Genomic DNA, 26,011 nt, shown 5'->3' with positions numbered 1-26,011 from the left:
GTTATGCTTGCATCTGTAGTTCCTGATCTTTTACTCAGAATTTTCATTTCCAGCATTCTCTTAGTTTGTGTCTTCTTTATTGCCTCTATTTCAGTTTTCAAATCTTGGACTGTTCCCTTAATCTATTTAATTGTTTTCTTTACTTTCTTTAAGGGATTTATTGATTTCTTCCATTTTTTTTTGTCTTCGTCTCAATTTCTTTATTGATTTCTTTCATTTTTTTGTTTGTCTTTTCTTCTAATTCTTTAAGGGAAATTTACATTTCCTCTTTAAAGGCCTCTATGATTTTCTTAAAGTCATTTTTAAGGTCGATTTCTTCTGCTTCTTCTGCTTTGGGATGTTCAGGTCTTGATGATGTAGAACCACTAGGTTCTGATAGTGTCATATTGGTATTTATGTTGTTGACCATATTTTTGCACTGGCATCTACCCATCTCTTCCCCCACTCAATGCATGTGGTGTCTGTATCTGAGGGAGCCTCTCTTGGTCTGACTGATATTCTTGGCCTAATGGGAGCTCTTGGTCTAATCCAGGCTCTTGGTTCAATCAGTGCTGATGGATTCTCTGTCTCTGGGAGCAGCACTTAGTCCAATGGGCACTAGTGGAATCTGTCTCAAGGAACAGCTGTTCCCAATGGGTGCAATTTGGGCTTATGTCTCCAGTAGACACAGGTGTTGCAGATGATGGTTTTCTTGGTGAGGGGGCAGGGGAAGAGGCAGCTGTTTGGTCCATGGGGCTCCAATGGCTTGGAGGAGAGGCATGGATTGTGCCCCCAAGGGTAGTGGCCAGGAACCTGGTCTTCTCAGTCTGGAAATGGGGCCTTACCTGTTCCCAATTGGTGCAGGGAAGGCTTATTGGCCAGGAAAACTTTTAACACATGCATTTTCTTTTTTTAATTTTCTGGCTATCTTGTTATGTAGATGAGGATGGCCTTGAACTTGAGGTAACAATTCTCTTGCATTTCCATTCCTAATTCTGTAGTTACAGATGTGCTATTCATGTGTATACAAAAAGTAGATATTTGTGGCTTCAAGAGAGAGACATATGCCCACATGATTATAAAAACTGTAATACACAGAAGTCCCTACATCCTTGTATTTAGAGTACTTGTCCTTAGTTTCTGGAACTAGCTAATCTAGATTTTATATGTAAAGTATTAAGCTTGCATTTGATTTTGGATATGTCAATAATACAATCAGGTTGGATAATATAGCTTAGTGATTTACTAAACTAAGTGTTTAGTATGCACAGGACTCTGGATTCAATCTCAAATAAATGTGTATAAATGTCCAGAGTATTTCTCAGACAGTTGCTTAAGTTGTACATAGGGAACAGTAAATTAACATTCCAGCCACTGAAGATAATCACAATGATTTTTGTGTTAGCACAAGTTTTTCTTCTTTTAGATATAGGTTGCCATCTCATTTGTTAAATATACATATACATAATGCATAACTATGTAATAAACATATATATTGTGTTTGTGGAAGAAGCCATTTGGGGACCTCACTCATCTGCTCTGTTACCATTTGGATATGAAGGGTACTGAAGGCTTGGTTCTTGGCTGGTCATCTTATTTTGGGAGGTGATGGACACTTCAAGAAGTTGGACATTCCTGGAGGAAGTAGGTCACTGGAGTCAAGCTTTCCAAGGTTAGAACTGGTCCCTAGACCCTTGTTTTTTGATTTCTGTCACATGCTTCTGCTGTCATGAAAGCTCATCATAGGTTTAGAATGAAAAGCCTATATACTATGACATTTGGAACCATGAGGCAAAATAAATTCTTCCTTCTAAAGAGACACTGTCAGACATTTCAACACACTGTAAGCATTCCAGCACACTCTCTGCATTATTTCTGTATACTCAAGAAAAATCACATCATAATTTTCTTCCCTACTCTGTCTTATCAATTGTTTTATACTTCTTTTCTCCAATATAATTCTGATACTCTTTTAAAAGTTTTTCTTCATTTATTTATGGTTGAGCATGTGTGGAGGTCAAGTCAGAGGACCGTTCTCTGGAGTCGCTTCTCTTATTCTACAATGTTGATCCCAGGGATCAAATTCAAGTCACTAGGCCAGGTGGTAAATGCCTTTCTCACGGAGCCATCTTGTCTGCCGCATGACACTCTGTTTTAAAAAATCATGTGTGTGGATGTGGATGTGTGTGCATGGATTAATTTAGATTCTGTATGGGAAAAAACATGATCTTTGTCTAAGTTGTACTTATTTTGTTTAACATAATAATCTTTAGCTCTGTCCTTTTTTCTACAAATAACATGATTTCATTTTTTATGTTTAAAGATATACCCACTGGGTGCAATGGTGGCATAAATGTTATGGGAGTCACCCACAGCTTCTGAAGGAACAAAACCCAGCTCCTTTAGAGAGAAACCATATCTAGCACTATTAATAGAACCAAAAACCTGTTGTTAAACAAGTTATAGACCCACAGGAGAAGATAAGCCAATACTATTATTATTCTGCTAAATGGACATAGTATTAAAACAACTCTTAATGGCTTATTTATACTCCCATAGATCAATGTATTATCAACCTTCATCAGAGAAGCATCTTTTTACAGTAGATGATGATTAACATAAAGACCCCAACTCAACTGGTCAATGTACAGAGAATAAGAAATGGATAACCAAGAAAACTGGAAGTTGGGTAGGCAGGGAGGTGAGGGTAGATGTAAGAAAAGTTAAGGAAGTAAGTATGATCAAAATATATTGTATGAGATTATCAAAGAATTAATAAAATATTATTTAAAATGTTATATTATATATTCAGTAACGTCAAAACATATTTAAGACTAAGCAATTTCCCTTAAAGCAAACAAATACTTAAACAAATATTATATATATATACAAACAAAATATTTTTAGTAAAAAAATCATAAATTTTAATAATATACTCATTATTCATATCACAATGTTTTAGGAAAGGATACAGTAATTTATGTGATGCTCTAAATCAATATAAAATTTGTGTAAGGAATTACTTCATATTTAAAGTAGTATTTGCTTTTAATGTTACACAGCTTTAAGTAGGAATTCCCTAGATTAGTAAAAACAAACAAACAAAAACAAGACAACTGCCTTTGGCTCTATCCAATTCAATTCTTTACCCTTGGCCAGAAAGAAGACTGTATCTTTGCCCTTTGTTGAGGCAGTTGCTCAGGTTCATTATCATGTGAATATCTGGTGACTGTTTTGTAAATGGTCATCTTTTTAGAAGCAAACTGTTTTTCTTCAACTACACATTGGCCATGTTCATTATCATCATGTGGCAGCCTGCTCTTCTGCCTTTGCTGCTGCTTTAAACATTAATGCTCTGTATTTTCTGAATACTGCATAAGCTGCTTATGACTACATTATGCTATCAAACAAGCACATGCAGAAAAGCTTCCTAAACTGTTATTCTTGCGATGAAAATACAGCTGGTTCTGCTTCAAAGACACATCCTTTCACCTGCAAATGGACTTGCTCCTACACTTATTCCTCAATTCATTGTCTTTTATTTGTGTCTGCAAATCTTTAATTGCCTTTAATTAGAAAAAAAGTAAATTCAGTGCTTTAATCTTTCAAATATATTCAATCATAATTCTGTCTGGGATGATTACCAAGTTCTATTCACTGTCTGATCTCTATTACAAAGATATATAATTTATTGTCCATTTATATAGACCACACCAATTAAGATACAATAGAAAAGAAGAGAGATAACAGTCAAAATATTTGAAAAGGAAAATTTGCAATCTAAATTTAATTACTCAAATGAATTATTGGAGGATGAGTTATTTGCAGCATGCCAAAAGTACTGACAAATAATATTTGCTAATCAACAGTACAGACATTTATCTTTCTTGAACATTTTTAGGATAATTTTCAACTGCTTCAAATCCCTCCTCCATTATTCAAAAGTCAAAAATATTTTATAATCTTTTCTTGTACTACCAGAATTAAATATAAGAGCAAGACAATTTGTTACATAATTTCCTGTCATATGACCTGACATGATATTTTACTGTATGTACAGTAGAATTTACATGTACAAACAGAAATTTCACTATGAAACCAAAACTCAACAGGCTTTCTTAGGGTATCTATCAGAAACTCTAGTGGATAAATCAACAAACAATTTGCATTTTGGTATCTTAAAGATAAACAAAATTATAAATACTCATAACAAAATATCTATTTAAAATATTAATCAAGTTGGTGATATTATTGCATAATAAGAAATAATTAGAAACCTTGCTCTGTGAGCATATACAAGTCACATAAAATGATACCACATGCTTCCTAAAATATAAAGGTAATATACTTGTAATAGTAAAATTTCAAAAAGAAATTCCTCAAAATTTTACAGATATCTGGATTATAACAAACAACCTGGAAAATTAATCCCTAAACATGTAAATCTCAGGACAAACTTTGAGCTAATTCAAACAATTTTCAGTGCTGGGCAGAACATATTGACACCAATTGTATACTGCAAAGGCCACAACATATTTTAAAAGCATAAAAATAAACAATCACTAAGATTTATGATACTAAAGGAAAACAAAAAAAATGACTAAACAGAAAAAAACAAAAATTTCACAAATGTTCCACAACTACCTCTTTAGCAAAGTTTCTAAGTTAAAAATGTTTAAACTGACAAGGACACAAAAATGACATGCCAACGTGGAAAAAGAGAGCCCACGAGGCCTCAGTCCTTCACAAAGAACAACCGTCTACTAAAGAAAGATGGAAACAGAGGAGATGGTCTTCTCTAGGAAAGGGAATACCAACAGGTTATCCAATCCCAATGCTCAGCCCTGAAAAGGTGTATGAGTAACATTATACAGACTGAGCAGCTTACATTTAATAATATGTATGTGCATATATACATATGTGCATGTAATAATGATTGACGAAAAAAGAGGTTATGAATTTAAAAGAAAGCAAGTGGAGTATATCAGGAGGGCTTGCAGGAGAAAAGAGAAGGGAGAAATATTGTAATTACATTAATCTCAAAAATAAAAATTAAAGCTATTTAAGTAAATCTTTATTAAGAACCTTCTGTGAACATCACTATAGATACAAATAAAAAATAAGAGCTTCTGCCTTCAAGAATACTAAAATTTAATACATAGAAATAATTATATATGAGAAATGAGAAGAATATTCTGTATGGTAAAAACCTTGATTAACATTAAATTTCAGTAAATCCAATATGATGGATAAAAACAGGGAATAAATAAAAATCCCAAGAAGAAAGAAAGAGAGAGAGAAAGAAAGAAAGAAAATAAAGTTTTTAAATACTTAACAATGAACAGATGTAATCCAAATATTTCAGAGATGTAGATAGGGTACAAACTAGTGAAGAAAATTAATATTAAATAAGGATAAAATGAAACTGAAGAAATAAAGAACTTTTATTTACCATAAACGTTATAAAGTAAGTTTATTTGCCCAAAAATAAGGACTTTGAGGGCTGTACATCAAAGCTATACATAAAATAAAATATTAAAGTCTATGTAAAAATTAAGAATGAGTAACATGCTTGAGAATTAAATAAAAGCTAGAAGGAGAAGTTCCAATACTACTTTAAAACAGAAACAGCTCAGATAAAAAACTTTTCAAATACTTTTTTTAAGTCATAAGAGAAATGGGATAATAAAAAAATAAACATTAAATATTCAATGTTAAGCAACAAAATAATACAAATTAATTAAAAATAGACTAGAAAATGTCATAATTTTAGAACAGTTTAATTCTTCTTTCTTAAACAATGGCATTTAAATATATATAATATACAAATTATATCTGAAAATCATAATTAGTGTTGAATCTAAATATAAGCTACCAAAATTGACGACACATAAGGCTTTCATCAAAACCTGATAACACAGAAATCACGCTTCAGTTTTTGTATGAATTTCAGTTATTACAAGTATGAGCTAGACTTTTACATTTCATGTACGCTTCTGGGTGACCAGAGACAAACATAAATAGTAGATACAAAAAAATATAAAGACTTTATAGCATTTAAAAAAATCATCAAATGCAAAGAAACAGGAAGAGAAGGAAAAATGAAAAAAAAAAAAATAGAAGACAACCAAATGGCAAACGTAATTCCTGTTCGATCGACAATTACTTTAAATGTAAAAGGATTACATGCACCAATAAAGAAACAAAGAGACACAATGAAAGTCCTTCAAGATGAGTTACTTTAGATTTAATGATACATAAGCTGTGTCATTACAGAAACAGAAAGGATATTGTAGAGGAAGAGCGAGGGCATAGAGAGCAAGAGAAAGCACTTGAGCCAGCAGAGGACAATCACTGGAGTGACGAGGTTTACATCTGACAAAAACAAACTTTATAAAACCTGTGACAAATGAACAACTCATAATGTAATTATAAGTGAGCCAATTCAAGAGAAGGATGTACTTATTATGTCTGTAGTTGTTCCGTAGTCTTCAGAGGGTGGTGCCAGGACACTCAGTAGATGCTGTCTACACATGCTGTTAGCACAGAGCTTACATGTGGAACACAAAACATCTCTAGATTTTGAATAATCCCTAATGCATTATGAAGCCTATTGTTTTGTATTGTTTACAAAATGATGATAAGAAACATGCTCTCATTGTGTTAAGGTCAGAGGCAATTTTTAATATATTTTCATTCTGAGCTTAGTTGAATCCATGTACTTTGAAACCTACAGATTAAGCAGGCATATTTTATATGTACTAAACTTTAAAGTATATACATATATATATATATATATATATATATATTCATATATTACACATGCATATATATATGTGTGTGGAGGTAAGAGAGAGAGTTATAAGGATGGATAGATAGAGATATAAAATAGATAGATAGATAGATAGATAGATAGATAGATAGATAGATGATAGATAGATAGATAGATGGATGGACGGACGGATGGATGGATGGATGATACACAAACAGCTCATGAAACCAGAAATATCACTATGAATAGGAAATAATATACTGATAGTATGCAGCTTTATTTATGGATAGATCAACAAAATGTAAAAGTAGACTTAGATAATATAACCCATAGATGAATAGAGAGTATCCAATCTGGTATGCTAACATTCTGCATGTGCTAGAGCACAAAACAAATTTTAAGAAATACAAGAAAACTAAACTCACTCAAAATACCTTTTCTGAATACAAAGAAATCATACATCACTAACACAAGCCAAATAGGAAAATTAACAGATATGATGTAAATGTAAATAACTCTTAAATAATCACTGATTGAAAGAAACATTTTGTGACAGATGAAAATGAACAAATTAATCCCATGCAGCAAAAGTAGGAGCCACAGCTAGAAACTCACACTGAAATGTAATTCACAATCCAAATGGGACTAATAGTTGGAGGTAGGAGGTAGTTAGGGTTATGCAGGATCAAGAAGGATTCATGGTTGACTGGTGACTGTAAGAACAGAAACAGACTGAGCTGATTTAGGATTTCTTTCAGTTTCCATGCGATATCTGATGGTATATTAAGAAACATTAGTGAGGCATACACAAGCTGCCAGCAGGTATATACCTTATCGAACTTTTCTTCTTTACATACTATTAGGTTTAGTCTAGTTCTGTTAAAGCAGCAGGAAATGGACTGACACAGCATGGAATAGTGTTTAAAATAATAACTACTTGCATTAAAAAGAATCGTCCCTGTCTCTACTTAATGTACCATGCTCTGCTGACTCCCAATGTGAGGCCTTACCTTCTTGTAGGAGAGAATGGGGTGTGTGGGTGGGGGAAGGCTAGAGGTGTGGGAGGAGGGAAGAGGGGTATTTGTGATTGGTTTGTAAAATGAATAAAAATTCTGAATAAAAAAGTGAATCATCTCAACTAAACAACCCAAAATAGCTCAAAAATATACAAACAGTAAATTAAGGGCAAAATAAGCAGAGAGATTAAAATAATAAATACTAGATAAGAAGCACATGAAATACAGATTAAAATGCTATATAAAGAATATTAACGAGAGAGAGTAAGGGTTTTCTAAACTAAGGGAAGTGAACAAATACCAAAATGAAGACAGGGAAAAAAATTCAAGAAAATAAACTCAATCATAAAAGATCATAACAGGCTACTGAGGATAATTATATGCCAACAAACTGAATAACTAGAAGGAATGGGAATATTTACATAAACATGGATATATTCCTAGAAACAGTTTTAGCTCATGGTACAAAGAAGGAATCAAATATAAATAGAAAACCTAAAGAGACAAATAACAAATAAAGATACTGAATCAGTAATCAGAAGTTCCCTGACTAAAAGCATCCCAATACTGGATGTCTTTACAGATGACTTCTACCAGAAATTCAGAAAAGAGCATCCATTGGCTGAGCTTTTTGACTGAATAGAGGAGACTTGAGTACCATTCATTCCTCTTTGCTTCCTGAATGTGGATGCAATGTGACCAGCTTCTACACACCCCTACTACTATGCCCTCTCACACATGATGGACCTTATCCTTTGAATAGTGATTCAAAATAAACCCCTCCTTATGTGACTTCTGTCAGGTATTTCATCACAACAATGATGAGAGGAACTAACAGAAAGCTGGTACCAAGAGAGGGGTTTTGGCTGTGGCAAACCTGTTCATTTGTTTTGGGGAACTTTGGAACTAATTTGTAGGAGGAATGTGAAAGAGCTTGGACTTGCAGGCAAGAAGAACCCTATAACATTGTAGTCAGCTCATGAAGTTTCAAACAAAAAATAATCTGTCTGAAATGGGCTAGAGGCCACGCAAGTTGCATTCTTGTCAAGAATCTTACTGCATTCTGCCCACAGCCTGATAACTTGAGTCAAATGAATTAAGAAGTCATATATATATATATTATAAATGAAAAAGCCATGAATTTGAAATAGAGCAAGGGGGATATATAGGAAATTTTGGAGGGGGCAAAGGAAGGAGAAAATCATGTATGTAGCTATTTGCTTTCTATTTGGCTCTTTTGGCTTTGTTCTTTGGGGGCCCATCACCCAGCTCCCAAATAAATACAAGGAGGCTTATTTTTTCTTATGAGTGCCCTCCCTTAGCTTGGCTTATTTATAGCCAGTTTTTCTTAACTTAAAATATCCTATCTACCTTTTGCATCTGGGCTTCTATCTTTCTCTACTTTATATACCTTTCTTTACTTCTTATTCCATGCCTTGCTGGGTAGCTTTGTGGCCAGGCCCTAATGTCATCCTCCTCTTCTCATTCCCAGATTTCTCCTCCTAATTATTCTCTTTGCCTGCCAGCTCCATCTAGCCTTTCTCCTGCTTAGTTATGGGCCATTCAGCTCTTTATTAGACCAATCAGGTATTTTAGTCAGGCGCAATAACACAGCTTCACAGAGTTAAACAAATGCAAAGTAAAAGAATGTAACACATATTCTCAAATGTTCCATAGCATAAACAATGTAACACACCTTCAACAAATATTCCATAACAGATGTAATTACAGTACAACCTAAAAAAGAAAAGAATAAAAAAGAAGTAATGATATCTTTGGTTGCTACACAAGTTGAAGGACAGGAATGGAGATATGTAAGTCAAACAGAAACAAGTCCCAACATCTAAAGATCTAAATATCAGCTACATTTAATAACACTGTGCCATGTACAACAGAAAATTGATGAGTAGATTTTAGGTGGATTTATCCATTATGTGGAAAAATGTATATTTTAATTGACTTTTTGATAGTTAAATATATTGATGTGTATATGTGTACATATAAATATATGTAGAATTTATATAGTTATACATAATAAAAATACAAAAATTTATTAATTGGCCTATGTATTTTGTATTTTTGTTGTTCTTTTACTTTGTCTTTTTTATAATATTTTTAATTTATGGAGTGTATACTTTAGGGATATTATAAAATAGATATATGTTATTTTTATATCAGTTATTTTAATTATCTGAATTCAATCGAAATGTATTTTTATTCTTCAATTATTTGAAGAGATTTTATTAATTACTTTTTTCTTTAAAAAAGAATGGGTAGAGGTAAAGAGCAGGAAGAGAGTGCTATGTTAAGAAAGGGAAGTTGACCAAGACAGGGTCAACCTTGTGGAGTCCTGAGAGCCTCCCCAGCACCCTGCCTCTTCCTATTCCCATGATGTCCTCATCTATCATGATATCTTCCTCCCTGCCCTCCCACTCTGTCTCTTTCCAGATTCACCCTCCCATCGGTCACCACAGACCGGTCCAGACACCATCTGGACCACTGCCAGCAGACCAAGGTGAGGTCAACTACCGCTTCCTATTCCCATGATGTCCTCATCTATCATGGTATCTCCCTCCCTGCCCTCCCACTCTGTCCATGTTCCAGATCAACCCTCCCATTTCCCTATGTTCTCATCCCTGACTCCTCGCCCTCTGCCACCACCACCCCCATACACACCCAGTGTACTCATGTAGATCTCATCCACTTCTCCTTCACAGGGCCATCCATGTGTCCCTCCTAGGGTCTTCCCTGTTCGCTAGCTCTGGTGACCAGCCTAGCAAATTACCTAGCTGTCATCATAGAGCCTTTGTCCAGTGACTGATAGAGGCAGACACAGAGATCCATGGCAAGGCACCAGGCTGAGCTCCAGGAATCTAATTGATTTGAGAGAGGAGAGATACTACAGGTGAGGGACGTCAAGATCATGATGGGAGGATGTGCAGAGATGACTGGCCACACTACTGGAAGCCCATGAACTGTGGACTGGTGGCTGTGGAGCCCCAATGGGACTGGACTAGGCCCTTTGGATATGGAAGATGGTTGTTTGGCTCAACCCAGGCAGGGGGATCGGGATCTATCCCTGGTCTATGGGCAGGCTTCTGGAACCTGGTGCCTGTGGTGTGACACCTTGCACAGCCTTGGTGCAGTGGGAGGGGTCTGGACCTGCCTAGGCTCAGTGTGCTGGGCCCTGCTGACTTCCCATGGGAGACCTCAATTTGGGGGATGTGGGGATGTGGGGTGGCTTGGGAAAGAGGATTGGGGGTGGGAGGAGGGAGGAGGGTGATATATGGATAGTATGTGGAGTGAGTAGAAAATTTCTTAATAAAGAAAAATGAAAAAAAAAAAAGAAGGGGAAGTTTTCATTTAGTGTCTGATTTCTACTTCATTATTCTTTCTTTGAAGACTATGGCACTAGGCTACAAATTTTCTGAAATCGTAGGTCTTCCTTCATGCTCTACCTAACCAGTGCATGCATATTGTGTAGGCAAGCACATCATATGCACTTGAGAGAAAGCATGCATTACAGCAGGCTGCTTCTTGTCTGTCTCCATACTGTCTTCTCTCTAGAAGGCCATCTCCCCCAGGGGCACTAGGATCTACAGATATGCTTGGGATCTTATCACCAGAGTCTTGCGTCTCATCTTTCAGAAGGCTTCATTTATGCCTCCTGGAAAGTTCTTCCTTGTCTTTCTAAGCTCAGTTCTGCATATGACATTTATATTTTATTCAGTAATAATTCTGAAATAATTAAATCACTGTCATTGTAGAGCAACAGAATTAATTTTTTAAATGCTATAAAGGCCTAACATTAAATAATAATATGTAAAATACTATAAACAGCATCTATTCCTAATAATAATAATAATTTTGATTTAATTCAATTGATAAAATCACAAAAGCACTGGACAAAGCAAATAACATGAAGTCTAATCTTTGCTAGGAGGCAGGGTTATATTTGCTTTTCCTCCTAATAATTTATAAGGTATTTCTTTAGTCTTATATTTTTGAGTCACATATATTACAGAAAATATATTCCTTAATTGACATACATGACTGTCTTTTCACTTATATCCATTCACAAAAGTGCATAGCTTACCAATTTGCTTTCTGTACTGATCAACAGGAAGTTTTGTAGTGGAAGAGTCTTTTCTACCCATCTTTGATTTCCAAAATATCTGCTAAAAAGAAAGAAAACAATTATAATCAAACACATTAAAAAAAAAAAACCTACTTGAGAACGCCCCCAAAAGTTCCTTAAGATCATTTTTTAAAACAGTGTAAAATGCTACTGACTTAACTTCAATTAGATATCTAAAAAAAAAACCCAAAACTTTCAAGTAAACCATCAGATATACAATTACTTGTGATAAAATTCTACATATTTATGCTAGGTTACATTAACTTCATTAACAACTGAGCTCAGTTAAATTAGAATGTTAGGTAATAGTATCTGTACACGGCAAATTCCTTTGTAGGTATCCACTGTGTTACATTAAAACAGAAAGGCTAAAAGTCTGTGAGTTGGACAGTTGGAATTTTGTTTTGAAATATCTCACAAACACAGCTGAGATGGGTAGGTTTAGGCTCTGCTCTGGTTCTTGTGATATAACAGCAAAGAACACTTCCATGTATTATTATTCTCGCTTTTATAGTATGTGCTGCATGATATAATCCTCAAATCAGTTTTCAAATTCTATTTTTATTAAATTTAACTATTGCACCAGAAACTATACTCTTCTCATTAAATCTACACTCACTTTTTCTTATTTTCACAGCTAGACTATATTTCCTAGCTTTAATTAAATATATGTAATTAAGTTCTTGATCTAGGAGTTTGAATTAAGTATGAAAAACTCCCAAGAATGACCATGTATTCTCTTTCTTTCCATCTAATGTATTGGAATATAAATGAGCCCCCAGACAAATTTGGAAGGTCCCATTGTAGAAACATGATTATCCAAAGAATGGAGGAAATATTTTTAATAACTTGTCATCCTTGAGAAAAGAATTAAATTCTCTTGTGAGTTACTAGATACTTGTGGGCCATATTTACTGAAGTCACAAATATATACTAACACAAATATTGGTTGCTGGAAGTTGTTCCTCACTCCTTTTAGTGTAGTTCTATGTGAAAAACATATGGTCAAGCAAGAAGTTGGTTTAGGATTAAAACTATAAAGGTCTCTTATTATCATTACATATATATGTACAAATATGTAAATACAATCTGTCTTGTCTGTTTAGTGTGGCTTGAGCATACTTGGTTTCAGGACTGCCTACTTTGTCCTAGGTACCAATTAGGGGCTGCATCCCTGGAAGAAGCTAACCCTCCCTCCCTGAGAAGTCATTAGGGACCTGTAGATCTTTATGGAGGGGAGGGAGAAAAGGATCCAGAGAAGTTATATAATTATATTTTAATTAAAAATAATAAATAAAAATATATAAAGACACAGGAATTCTAAGAACGTGGGGTTAAAGAGACTGGAAAAGATAACTTCTAAAATGCATATAGGAAGAAAAATGAAAAATATTTGAAGAACAAAGTTCAGTTAATATTTCTCTCCTGAGAGACAGCAGGGAGAGAAAAGAGAAAGTGAGAGATAGAGAGATGTGAGGGGAGAATCAGAGATCACAGGATGAACAATACTGGTGCCCTGAATCAAATCACTTCAGGCTACCGCAGAGTAGAAATTAGTAGATGATAAATAGAAGTCCAGAGTCCCAAAGAATAGACGAAAAGCATATGGAATTATATCTAGAAAAGAAACTGGCAAAATTGCAGGCGCATGGAACAACCTGTGAGTGGTAAGAAAGTTAGCAAAAGATGAGGAAATTATTTTGTAAGGAAGCAGAAATTTTATGTAAAAGAGTAGGGAATCAAAACAATCCCAGGTCCTTGTCTGCTGAATGAGCTGATGCTGTACCACGGAAGGCAACTGTGCATTGTGATCTCTGCTTCATGCTGAAGGAGGTGACATCCAGAGGAGAGAATCACAGAGAGTAACCGGCGGAGGAGTTCCTCTAAAACGATCATGATTGATTCAACAAGACCTTTCTACAGGTGACACTAGAGAAGGCAATGGTAACAGATAAGTTTCATAGTCTGGAAACCTCAAGGAGCTCAGAACAGAATTTGAGACAGGACAATCGGTGCTAGTTTCTCAGGTTTGGACTGGATTAAAAAAAGGGAGCTCTCTCAGGCGCTAAATAAGCTGATGAGGTTTTTCCTAATGAGCTTTATTAAAGGTTCTCAGATACCAAATACATCTGAAGCCTGTTCAAGTTCAACTACATTCTTTACATATACTCACAGTCCACAATCATCTCATTCAACACAGTGAAACATCCCCAAAGAAATAACTTACCCATGTGTAAGAAAAATTATAAGCTCATCTAAAAGCTTATTTTTATAATAATATCAGACTGATGGTATAACAAAATCTAGGAATGTAAAATATCTCTGACAACAGAAAGTCAAATGAATTTAGTCTCTACCTCTAATAAACCATGGGGTTATTACATCTAAGATGATATATACTTAAGGTTTTCTAAATGAAACTAAAATATCACCTAGTCCTATATAGTCTGACTTGTTTTAAATCAAAACATTAAAAATAGTTCTGTCAAGACAAGCCGTAAATAATGTCAATAGGTATAATGTATTCATATAGCAGTTCTATTTTGCATAGTGTTTGCATTTATTAATAGTAAAGTGGAGTCATTATTTTAATCTTAATTGTGTGGAGCTTGAAGATGTATCCATATCAAGAGAGAAGTCAGTTTACATGAATAAAACACAAGCTAATATTCTTCCTTTAATATAGTTTTTTTTTTTTCTTCATGGAATATGTTTAAGTTAAACACATAAAACACAGCCAACTGCTAAGTCTTTGTAACAAATGGTATTATTTACACTAACTTTGTCTTCCTTCTCTTCCTGGTCATTTAACAAAAGTAACACTTAAAAGGCAAGTATTATATTGATCCATTACTTGTAGTAATAAAAAACAGTATATTTTGATTGAAAGAAATTGAACTTTATTCATTTCTGATTGTGCTTTTCATAATATTATACCAAAAAGTTAACAAATCTAAATGGTCATAAGTGCTGTAGGCTGCAAACAGACATAATATATACATATTTATTTTATATAAATATACTTTATATAAAATATAAAATTATTTTATATAAAAAACAAAGGAATTTCAAAGATCTAGACAAAAGACAAAAAAGTTGGCTTTCAATTATGTTTCTAATTATTTCAGTGACTGATAATAATACTTGATGAGAATTCAAAAATTCAACTTTCTTCTTGTGTTTCTTCAGCAAAAGAAAAATATTCAACCAAATGGTGAGTAATAAATAAAAACAAAAACCCTACAGAACATTTTGAACATGACTTAATTTTGTTAGGAGAAATAAACAGAAAATGGTGAAAAGTATTTTACTATACTAATAAATGCATTGATTATGTTTAAAGTGATCTAAAGACATGCCCATTCATCTGTAGGGCACAAATCGTCAATCTTTTATCATCTAGAAATTTGAAAACATTCTGATTTTTCATTGCTCTTCAAAGCCTTGCACTAATAATCATTCATCTCTATTGCTTTGATGACATGATAGCACACTCTGAAGAAATCCAGGGAGACATTAGCACATACAGCAACGATTTCTAATAGGACAGCTATTTGCATATGAGATCAGTCACAATTTAAAATGTGTTAAGATAGAGAATAACAATACCAACATCATATTCACAATTTAATTCCATAGAGACTATGTCTCATCACCTTCTTTTATAAAGAACACTGCTTTCCCTGAGGAGGTAACTTGCTCTGAGACCCAGCTCAACTAAAATATGGATTAATAAGCTGCTATTTATTATTAATGTATTTTGCTGTAGGAATGATTTCAGATTAAGTCATCAGAGAACTTTTTAACATTTTTGAAACTTGATAACATATCTAAGAAAGAAAAATACCAATATTATTCAAAATTTAGAGTACATATTGAAATAATTCATAATTAAAATGTTAGTTAGTTAAAACTTTACACTCTAGAACTTTTAAACCTGAAGATGGTATTACTGTTTTGAAATGCTTTTTTAACCTGTACTAAACAGCAATTTTTGTCCTCTGTATGTTTAAACATAGTTTGTGTTACTTAGTAGAGTCGGAGATATGGCTCAGTGGTTAAGGGCACATAGTCTCTTGCAGAGGACCTCAGTCTGGTTTCTAGCACCCATGTTGTACATCTCACAGCTTTCTGTGCGTCCAGCTCCCTCTGGACCTGATGCTCCTGAACTTCCAGGGAACTAGCATTCACATGCACAGATCTACTCTCATTTTCACATGCACAGATCTACTCTCATTTTCACATGCACAGATCTACTCTCACTTTCACATGCACAGATCTACACTCACTTTCACATGCACAGGTCTACTCTCACTTTCACATGCACAGATCTACACTCACTTTCACATGCACAGGTCTACTCTCACTTTCACATGCACAGGTCTACACTCCTTTCACATGCACAGCATCTATCACTTCACTTTCCCACATGCACTAGATCTACTCTCACTTTCACATGCACAGGTCCCTACACTCACTTTCACATGCCACAGGTCTACTCTCCACTTTCACATGCCACAGGTCTACACTCACTTTCACCATGCACAGGTCTACTCTCAACTTTCCACATGCACAGGTCTACACTCACTTTCCATGCACAGGTCTACTCTCACTTATCACACGCCAGATCTACACTCACTTTCACATGCACAGGTCATACTCTCAACCTTTCACATGCACAGGTCTACACGTTCACTTTCACATGCACAGAGATCTAACACTCACTTTCACATGCACGAGGTCTACACTCACTTTCACACGCACAGGTCTACTCTCACTTTTCACATGTCACAGATTCTACACTCCACTTTCACAATGCACAGGTCTACACTCAGCTTTCACACGCACAGATCTACTCTCACTTTCACATGCACAGATCTACACTCACTTTCACATGCACAGATCTACACTCACTTTCACATGCACAGGTCTACACTCACTTTCACATGCACAGGTCTACTCTCACTTTCACATGCACAGATCTACACTCACTTTCACATGCACAGGTCTACACTCACTTTCACACGCACAGATCTACTCTCACTTTCACATGCACAGATCTACTCTCACTTTCACATGCACAGATCTACACTCACTTTCACATGCACAGGTCTACACTCACTTTCACACGCACAGATCTACTCTCACTTTCACATGCACAGGTCTACACTCACTTTCACATGCACAGGTCTACACTCACTTTCACATGCACAGGTCTACACTCACTTTCACATGCACAGGTCTACACTCACTTTCACACGCACAGGTCTACACTCACTTTCACATGCACAGGTCTACACTCACTTTCACATGCACAGGTCTACACTCACTTTCACATGCACAGGTCTACACTCACTTTCACACGCACAGATCTACTCTCACTTTCACATGCACAGGTCTACACTCACTTTCACATGCACAGGTCTACACTCATTTTCACATGCACAGATCTACACTCACTTTCACATGCACAGATCTACACTCACTTTCACATGCACAGATCTACTCTCACTTTCACATGCACAGGTCTACTCTCACTTTCACATGCACAGATCTACTCTCACTTTCATTCACACAAAATGAACCTTTCAAAAGGAAAGTATCCATATGGTCAATCACATATGGAAATAATGTTGTTTTGCTCAGCTATACATTTTTATGAAGTCCAGAAAGAATAAATTTAAAGGTAGGAAACCCAAAGCCTTTGTATATGCCTCTTCTTCCAGGAAAAAATTAAATTCAGATTGTAACATTTAAATCCATATCAAAATATAGGTTATTAAAATATTTAAACTTTGGTCAGAGAAAAGAATTATTTTAGTGTTAGTGGCTAAAAGAAAGACCCTAACCTATGAAAATTCTCCATTAGACATGAAAGTATAATTAAACAGAAAATATACTTAGTATATCTAAAATAATTTTTTTAAAAGTCACAAAAATATAGCATCATGCTGGATCCAATGATGATTATGGATGATATTTCTTCTTGATTGTATGGCACATTCAAGGTTTCCAGAGTATTCAAAAAATTGACAATGCAGTTAATATATCTGAGTCTTCTGAATGATGACAAGGCTTTTTAAGGTAAAGAAAAAATCCAATATTGTCATTTGTTTACTTTACTATTTATATTGTACTGTGCTGCCAAACTTGGTTTTAGTTGAACAAACAAAGCAACAGTGATTCACATAGCCTAGACTGGCCATAAATTCACTCTGTAGCCAAGGCTGGCCTTGAAATTTTGATATTTCTATTTCTTCCTTCATGTGTTGAAACTACAGACATGTAAGACCAAGCCTGGCTCACATTACCTTTGAGTTCCATGATGGTAACAAGCTCATTCATTTTCATGGATCTACTCAAGCTCTTAAATTTGTTCTAAATATATTTTCAATACATCTTCACTTTTATAACTTGTTTTTAATAATAAATAACAGAGTCATTTCCATTGAAAAGAATCATTCAGACCTTGCCTAAATGGCACTATCTATGATTCAGGTTTCTAGAGATGATTTTCCATATGTAGAGACATGATAACAAATACACAATTTGAAAATCTATTAGTGTGAAGCAGACAATGTGCATTATTATGACCTATATTTAGTATTATGTTAAATAATGTTAATGATTTAATCAATTAATAAATTTTGTTAATATTAATTGATAACATCCTCATACATTCTTACATATACTTTAAATCATCTTGAGATTAGTTCATATCTTTATACCAATGTAAATTTCATGTAAATATTTATTGAACTTTGAAAAAAATAGTAACAAGAAAAATATCTGTGTGAGTTCAGTATAGAAACAATGTGCTTTTGGCTGAAACTATGAATGTATAAGCCTTGGATATGATACACTTGGATACAGGGGGCTGACTGCATTGATACAATTCATTAGAATAAGAAGGAGGCTCTGGAATAGTAGTACTTTTAATTATCAGAGTAATTAGAATAATCAGTTCACCTTATTTTTCCCTAACTGATTTAGCTTACATTTACAAAATCTATCTAAAACATTGAGTATGTGAAAAGATGATTTCTAAAATCCAATCACTTTCAAACATTGATATAGAAACTTATAAGAAAAATAACTACGGAATAACAATTTTTATAAACCCAAGAAGTCATGTTCTAGGAAATGTATCTTAGTTGTGGGACTCTTCAACTAAATTATAAAAATAAAATAAATACAGTACCAATGAGTATAATAAGAACTACTGTGTTTTCTTATGAGAAATAAGGCAAAATAGAAAGCAAAAGCTGTGTGATCTTTCACATCATACTCACTTGAAGCCAATCATAGACATTAAAGAAATAGCCAAAGCAATAAATGTACCAGGCCAAAAGAGATTCTATATATGACCCATGGAAGCAATGCTGCTTAAAGTGGTTACAAATAGCATAAACCATAGAAGACAGAAAAGAAGAGGTGAACAGTACGACAAAAATAAAGAGGTGAACAATATTGGATATAATAATCATCATAGACTACCCCTTTCACTAATATTAAAAAGTTATCATATACTCAACATACACATCCAAGAAGTGAGGTTTGACAGCAAACAGGAAAGAGAGTTTGGTAGCCCAAATATGTGAAATATGAAGCAATGCTATAAGCTACTTGTGAAAAGGAAGGTGGGGATTCAGGCAATTGAAGAGTCAGAAACTGGAGTCGATGCTTTGGAGGACTGTAGACTTTGGAGAAGAAGACAGATCTGTGGAGTGGTAGCCCCCAGAAAACATGAATTTGGTGACCATGAGTCACTGGGCTATATTATGACACATAATACATTTCTTCTGGCATTCCCAACTGCTTAATTTTGACATAGAGAAAGTGTGATAGAATAGAGTTCAGATTTTCCAGAATGGGCACAGCAGAAAGAACAAAGAAGACAGAGGTGTAGGGGACCATAAAGAGGAGCCAAGTGACATACTCTGGGTCTAAAGCTATAGAAGTAGAGTTGGCAGAGTGTAGAGTTAATCAGAATGTATTAGTAGAGACATCTGAATACACTAAAGCTGTTGTGAGATGATAAGCCCATCTCTGGGGTTAAAAGCAACCAAATTTTTGAACAAAATGTCCTTTTTATTAATGAAGAACTGACAATCTTGAAAGAAGAATGTGTGGTGACTGATTATTGAGATGGAGCCAACTTTGGCCAATAGCAGCTAAAGTGGTAGACAACATATGGCAAATACATAAAGGAGACAGAATAAAGTTTCACTATGAATGTAAACAGTGAAGTGGCCTAGATATAGCTACCTGTAAGCTTGGACACAAACTCTGCATTGAGAAGACTACAGAAGGATAGAGATGATCACAGATAATAAAAAGGAAGGTTGAAAGAATATAATATAAAAATATGGAATTAATATTATTATCCACATATTAATTATAGATGAGCTTAATGGCACAAAGGCCTTTAATTCCTGAACATTAGAAGTAGATGCAGAAGCATCAGGAATTCAAGATCAGTCTTGAGGCCAGGCTAGGCTCCTAAAATAATGCCATAAACAAAAGCAAAACTAACAAAAAGACTATGTGAAAATGATATCTATTATGAGAATCTGATTAAGTGAAAATGACATGCTTAAGGATGGAACAATTTCAAGAATGCAATATCAGGAGTTTATAGGGGACATGAATTATAGGGGACATGAATCTTTATAAGGAGGACATATGACCAAATGGGTTATACTGAAAAGTGAGTAAAATAAACAAATATGTCCCATCCTGAATTATCTCAAGACTACACAGAATACTGGGGCCTTTCAAGAGTTATCTTGAGGCTGGATAAATTGGGGATATCCAATCCTGGGAAAGGTTAGCTATGCAGAAGTCAGCCCCTAAGAGGAAATCTCGGGTATCCAGGAGCAGGGACATCATAAACAAGGACAGACTAGAGACTATAGGTCAGCAATTGTCAAAATGTCTGTCCATCCTTCATTTATTATGCATCACGAAGTAGGTTCCTACTAAGCCAGCACTGCTGAAGCAGAATCTCAGTGACTAAGATTCACAGAGCTTCAGTGCTATTTCACTTTTAGACTTCCAAGTAATTGGTGTCAGCATCAAGTCTGATGACTACCGCTGCTTCTTTAACAAGCTCACAGGTAAATTCTTCTACATGCAATCATTTGGAAAACTCTTAGATGAAAGCATGAGGCTTGACAGGGGACTGTGATGCCCTTCAGCCTCTTTGTTGGATGGAAAGTAAATATATATATATATATATATATATTTACTACCATTACTTAGACTGGGAAATTAGAAGATAATTAATAGACTTGAGAAGGGCTAAGGAAATTACAAAGGCAATCTACCATAGAAGCAACACACAGAAACAAAGTGATATTTATGAATTGGCTGTTTAGAATTGGGAAACAGCCTAGATAGGTCTATGAGGCAGAACAACTAATAACAGCAATGATTCTCAACCTCGAAGATAGTTCATTAAAATACAGAGTCCAAGGCCACACTTACTCCTTAGAGATACTCAGTAAGGCTAGCTGAAGGGCCCAAGTATAACCAACAAACACCTACTCTTTGCCAGAATTTTCAAATGTAACTAGTCATGGGCTGTGCTTGGCAAAATACTATGCTACACAGATGGTAATACCACCAACAGAAATAAGTAATATAGGAGAAGGATACACAGGATCTGTGCTCACCGTGGGGAGAGTTTTAAACCCTGCTGATAAAAAGTGTATAACTACCCCAAGAAAACAATGAACTTGATTTTTCTCAAACCTAACAGAACTGGCTGCTTCAAAATAATTGTATCACAAATCCTTCAGTACCCATCAAAAGATATGCACAAATATTTTGCTTACTTTTCCTTTGATGCCTTTTAATGCGCAGATTGTTGTAGCATCTGGACACATGACATACTTGAAAACAACACATTAAATTTATACTGCCCAGAATAGACAGAAAGCTGCCTTGTGGGTGTCATTAATAACATTCTTTATGAGGGAGGTTGATGCTGTATTACCTGTGACCCATTAAGTAATTTTTATAATTCTAAACTTTGCAAAACAATAATGAGAATAGGCACTGCAAATCTGAAATGCCATATAAGGAAGACAACCTGCAATAAATGACCATTTTCCCAAACATGAAGTAGCCATTATAAATCAATAAAGCTTCACTAGAGAAAGCAAAGAATGAACTTTAATTAATTTCTTGTGCTATATTTTCAAAGGAGATAGGTTATTTAATTACAAGTCTAGGTTACTCATATGAACTTGTGAATATCAAGTGGAAGTCATTAATTGTGCTGGGATATTGCTCAGTGAATAACAGTGCTTGTAAAGGCAAGAAGGCCTGAGTTCTATTATCCAACAAGAATGTAAAAAGAAAAAAAAAAAAACAAGCATGGCCACATATGCCTGTAATCTAAAGAATGGGAGGCAGAAACTGGCAGATGCCAGAAGCTTGATAGCCAGCCATTATTATTTCTAGGATTATTAATCCTAGCCAAAATTTCAAGCAACAGATTCAGAAAGAAAAATACATGTGATAGTCTCCTCTGCACATCAAATGTGCATGCTGGAAGGGGTCATGTGTGGGCATACCTGTGCTCATACATCCCTCCTCAAATACACATACACTATGTTTCTAAAGTGTAACTATGCTTCCAAAGGTGTACATATGCATAATAAAAAGAATTCAAGCATTTACAAAAGGGAAAAGAAAATCTTTACTCAAACAAATTATACTACCCTTTAAATAAAGGTACTTTTCATGTAAATTGTTCTTTTAAACAAGTTTCTAGAGGGAACTAGGAAATGGGTCAGGCTGCTCTTCCAAATGTCTAGATTCAGTTCTTAGCACCTCAAAGTGGCTCATAATTATCTATAACTCCAGTTATGGGGGTCCAACACCCTCTTCTAACCTCCCCTACCATCAGCATCAAGCGTTCACAGGCACACATGCAGTCACAACACACATTTTAATAAAATAATGTAAATGTAATTATTTCAGTTGCTAAAGGTTCAAATAATATAAAAATTAAAAATAAAAATGCATTTTGGTTTCACTGTAGTATTGAATTAAGAAGGCACATGAACAAAACTATAAAATAAACAGACTTATACCATACTATCATAAAATTCATGAGGTAGACAACTTGGACCACTGCATAGAAATGCTTAGCAAGTCAAGCAGAATGAGAAGTAAGACTGGATAAATTGATTCAGGGACACTGTGGTGGTTTGAATGAGAATAACTCATATAGGTTCATTTATTTGTAAACCTGGCCCTCAGTTGGTGGAACTTTTGTGAACCATTAGGAAGTATGACCCTGTTGGAGGAGGTATGTCACTGGGCATAGGATCTAAAGTTTCAAAAAGCCCACACCATTCCCAGTTAGCTCTCTGCCTCATGTTTGTGGATCAGGATATATGCTTTCAGCTATTTCTCCAGTGCCACATCTACCTGCTTGTTTCTGAAATGTTCCCTACCATAATGGTCATGGACTCTAATCTTCTAGAACTGTGAGATCCCAAGTTAAATACTGTCCTACATAAGTTCGCTTGGTCATAATGTCTCTTCCTATCAACAGAAAGTAACTAAAGTAGACACTAATGTTAAGAAAGGCAGGGTAATGTCCACCATGACTACTAAATAACAGTTCAGATAATATTTCCTAACAAGACAAAGAGTAATTGAAACTAGGGCTATAGATACAAATCCAAACCTAGAGTTCCCCATATTTATAATCCTTCAAAGTTCCTTTAAAATATGTATATGAAACCCATATTATTCATTTGGTACCAAATGTAGGTTCCACAGGAAAAAGGAAAGCAATAAGTCACAGATGTGGCCATCTCAGATGGAATTTTCTCTTTTTCCATAATTCTTGAGTTAGCAGATAATGACAGTTATGTGTTTGTTGTAATTTGACAGAGACTAGAATCATCTGAGAGGTGAACTCTGGGCATGCTGGTATAGTTCATCTTGATCACAACAGTTGATACAGAGAGGCTAACTTCTGTGGCTAAGACCATCTACTGCCTGGGATCTGGACTGTTAGTGTGGAAAGAATGAGCAGGGCACTTGTAAGCAAGCATTCATTCAAATGTCCTGATGGTGGACATGATGCAGCTAGTTGTTTGAGGTGTCTGTTCCTTTACTTTCACCACTCTGATCTACAATTGTGGGCCAAAGTAGATCCTGTCTCACTTGAGTTGCTGTTCTTGGGGTGCCTCATCTCAGTAGAAAAAAGTAACAATCCAAGATGGCAGACACTTATCATAATTCTACATGAACTCAACATCTTAGGCTCTAATATAATATTAGTGAATCATAATGATTGAATGTTTACAATGGGTACTGAAAAGATGGCTCAGCATTTAGAGTATATGCTGCTCTTCCTGAGAGCTGGAGTTCAGCTCTCTGTGCCCATATCTGGCAGCTCACAACAGCCCTCTTCTGGATGGGCACTGTACTTATATGTGGACAAAGTTCCTCTCCTCTCCCCAATTCCCCTGACATTAAAAACATAATAAATCTTTTTAAAAAGCTTTTGATACAATTCTCTAAAACAGCATTAGGAAAATACACTTAGCAAGAAATTTCTAATGTTTCCCATGCAGATGCATTTTTCTAATAGACTCTAAATCTATAAGAATCACTACTTTTAACCAACTTTCATTAATTAAAACAGCTGATGGAAATTGATTTCAAGAGATTGGCCCACCAGAATGTAAGGCACTGACAGGTGAATCTCGGATAGACAAGGCCCCAAAGGCTTCAGCTCCAGAATGTCTCTTGCTACTGCTGTGCCTTTACATGTTTACCACTGCCATTTTTCCTCTGGTGTCTCAAATGGTGTGAATGGGTGTGGGGGAATCCCCATTGCCTTTAATGTAGTGTGAATCTCTCATGGAAATATCCTGTTCTAATGGGCATTTTTTTTTACCTGCAGATTATTGTGAAGATGATTTCTTCTTAAGCCATACTGTTTTATTAAGATCAATTCAGGTGAATCTATTAAATGAGTAACAGAATTTATTAAGATATAAATTGAGGAAATACACTCACAATTACAGAACAGAGTAGACAGCAGAAGTCATTCTCTGATCTGACCAGGAGTGAGTCCACCTCATAGCCAGGAGCCAGGACAAGGTGTTGTGACCCTTCTCCAGCTCCTTATCAGAGGTCAAGTACAACTGCAGAAAGCACCACTTCCTTTGAGCTGTATAGCCGAGGGTTATGGGCCAAGCAAATACCACTACACTGTTTAATTGAAGCAATAATTTTATATAATAATAATGTTAGTTTAAATAGAATTTTGATGACTGGGGTTTCTAATAAATATAGTAAGAGATTGTGATAGAGGTAAGTTTTGTGGGAAAATTAATCTAAGTAAAGGCAGGATATGGTGTTGCCCCTGCCCTTGATAAAGTAGGGGCTACAGAGGACAGAAAATAAGAACAAGGAAGTGTTGCACAGCTAGGACTTACAACTGTGGCTTAGGTTAATGATTAAGGAAAGCAACTGAGTCCCAGACGCTAGGCTAGCTCAAATTTTTTTAACCTTAATGTTGAGAGCTGTATTCATGGGTTTTGGTGTGCACCATAGTTAAAACAAAGCTTTCACTATGACTTAAGGTTAAGATTTTTTTTAATGGCTTTAAGGTAGAAAATCTTGAGGAACAATTTAAAGTTTAGAAAAACTTTTAATAGTTAAACAAGGGACTCATTGAGGTCAGGAAATAAGAACAATGGCAGCCTTGCTATTGCTGGCTGGCGTAGATCAAAGGTGATGATTAATTCCCTCCACCTATTTCTGCTCCAAGTTTCCTGATATTAAAAAAACGAAAACAAAAAACCTGTTGATGTGAATTTAAAGTAGAGCTGACTGGTTGTTTTTTATATATAAAAGTTTAGATTTGTGATTTATTCAAGATTTTTCCTAAGGTTACCTTTTGAGATAAATAATAAAATAATAGATCCTTTCTTTATAATCACAATATGCAGCCTGACAGTAAAAGAACTAACTGAGAAAAATATCTTGCTTGCTCACACTCTGTTCATCTATAACAAGTTGCTTGGACATGAATGTATATGGGTTGTTAGGGATAATTTGTTTTTC

General features: G+C 35.1%; 1 protein-coding gene across 4 annotated transcripts in view; it reads right to left on the bottom strand.

Moving 5' to 3' along the window:
• Window positions 1-26,011, bottom strand: part of Triqk (triple QxxK/R motif containing) — a 71,204-nt gene that overhangs the window by 11,503 nt on the left and 33,690 nt on the right. For 2 of the 4 annotated variants that reach the window (XM_036179742.1, XM_036179744.1), the window contains one exon: window positions 11,864-11,945. In XM_036179742.1, coding sequence (XP_036035635.1) covers window positions 11,864-11,924 — 61 coding nt within the window. In that variant the 5' untranslated portion in view covers window positions 11,925-11,945. The remainder of the gene's footprint in view (window positions 1-11,863; window positions 11,946-26,011) is intronic. The other 2 variants (XM_036179743.1, XM_036179745.1) reach the window with 1 other exon arrangement.

This window comes from Onychomys torridus, chromosome 2 (genome assembly GCF_903995425.1).
Source record: "Onychomys torridus chromosome 2, mOncTor1.1, whole genome shotgun sequence".
Taxonomy (NCBI): Eukaryota; Metazoa; Chordata; class Mammalia; order Rodentia; family Cricetidae; genus Onychomys; species Onychomys torridus.
The sequence above is the reverse complement of the archived record's forward strand: the minus strand, read 5'-3'. Positions and strand labels throughout refer to the sequence as shown.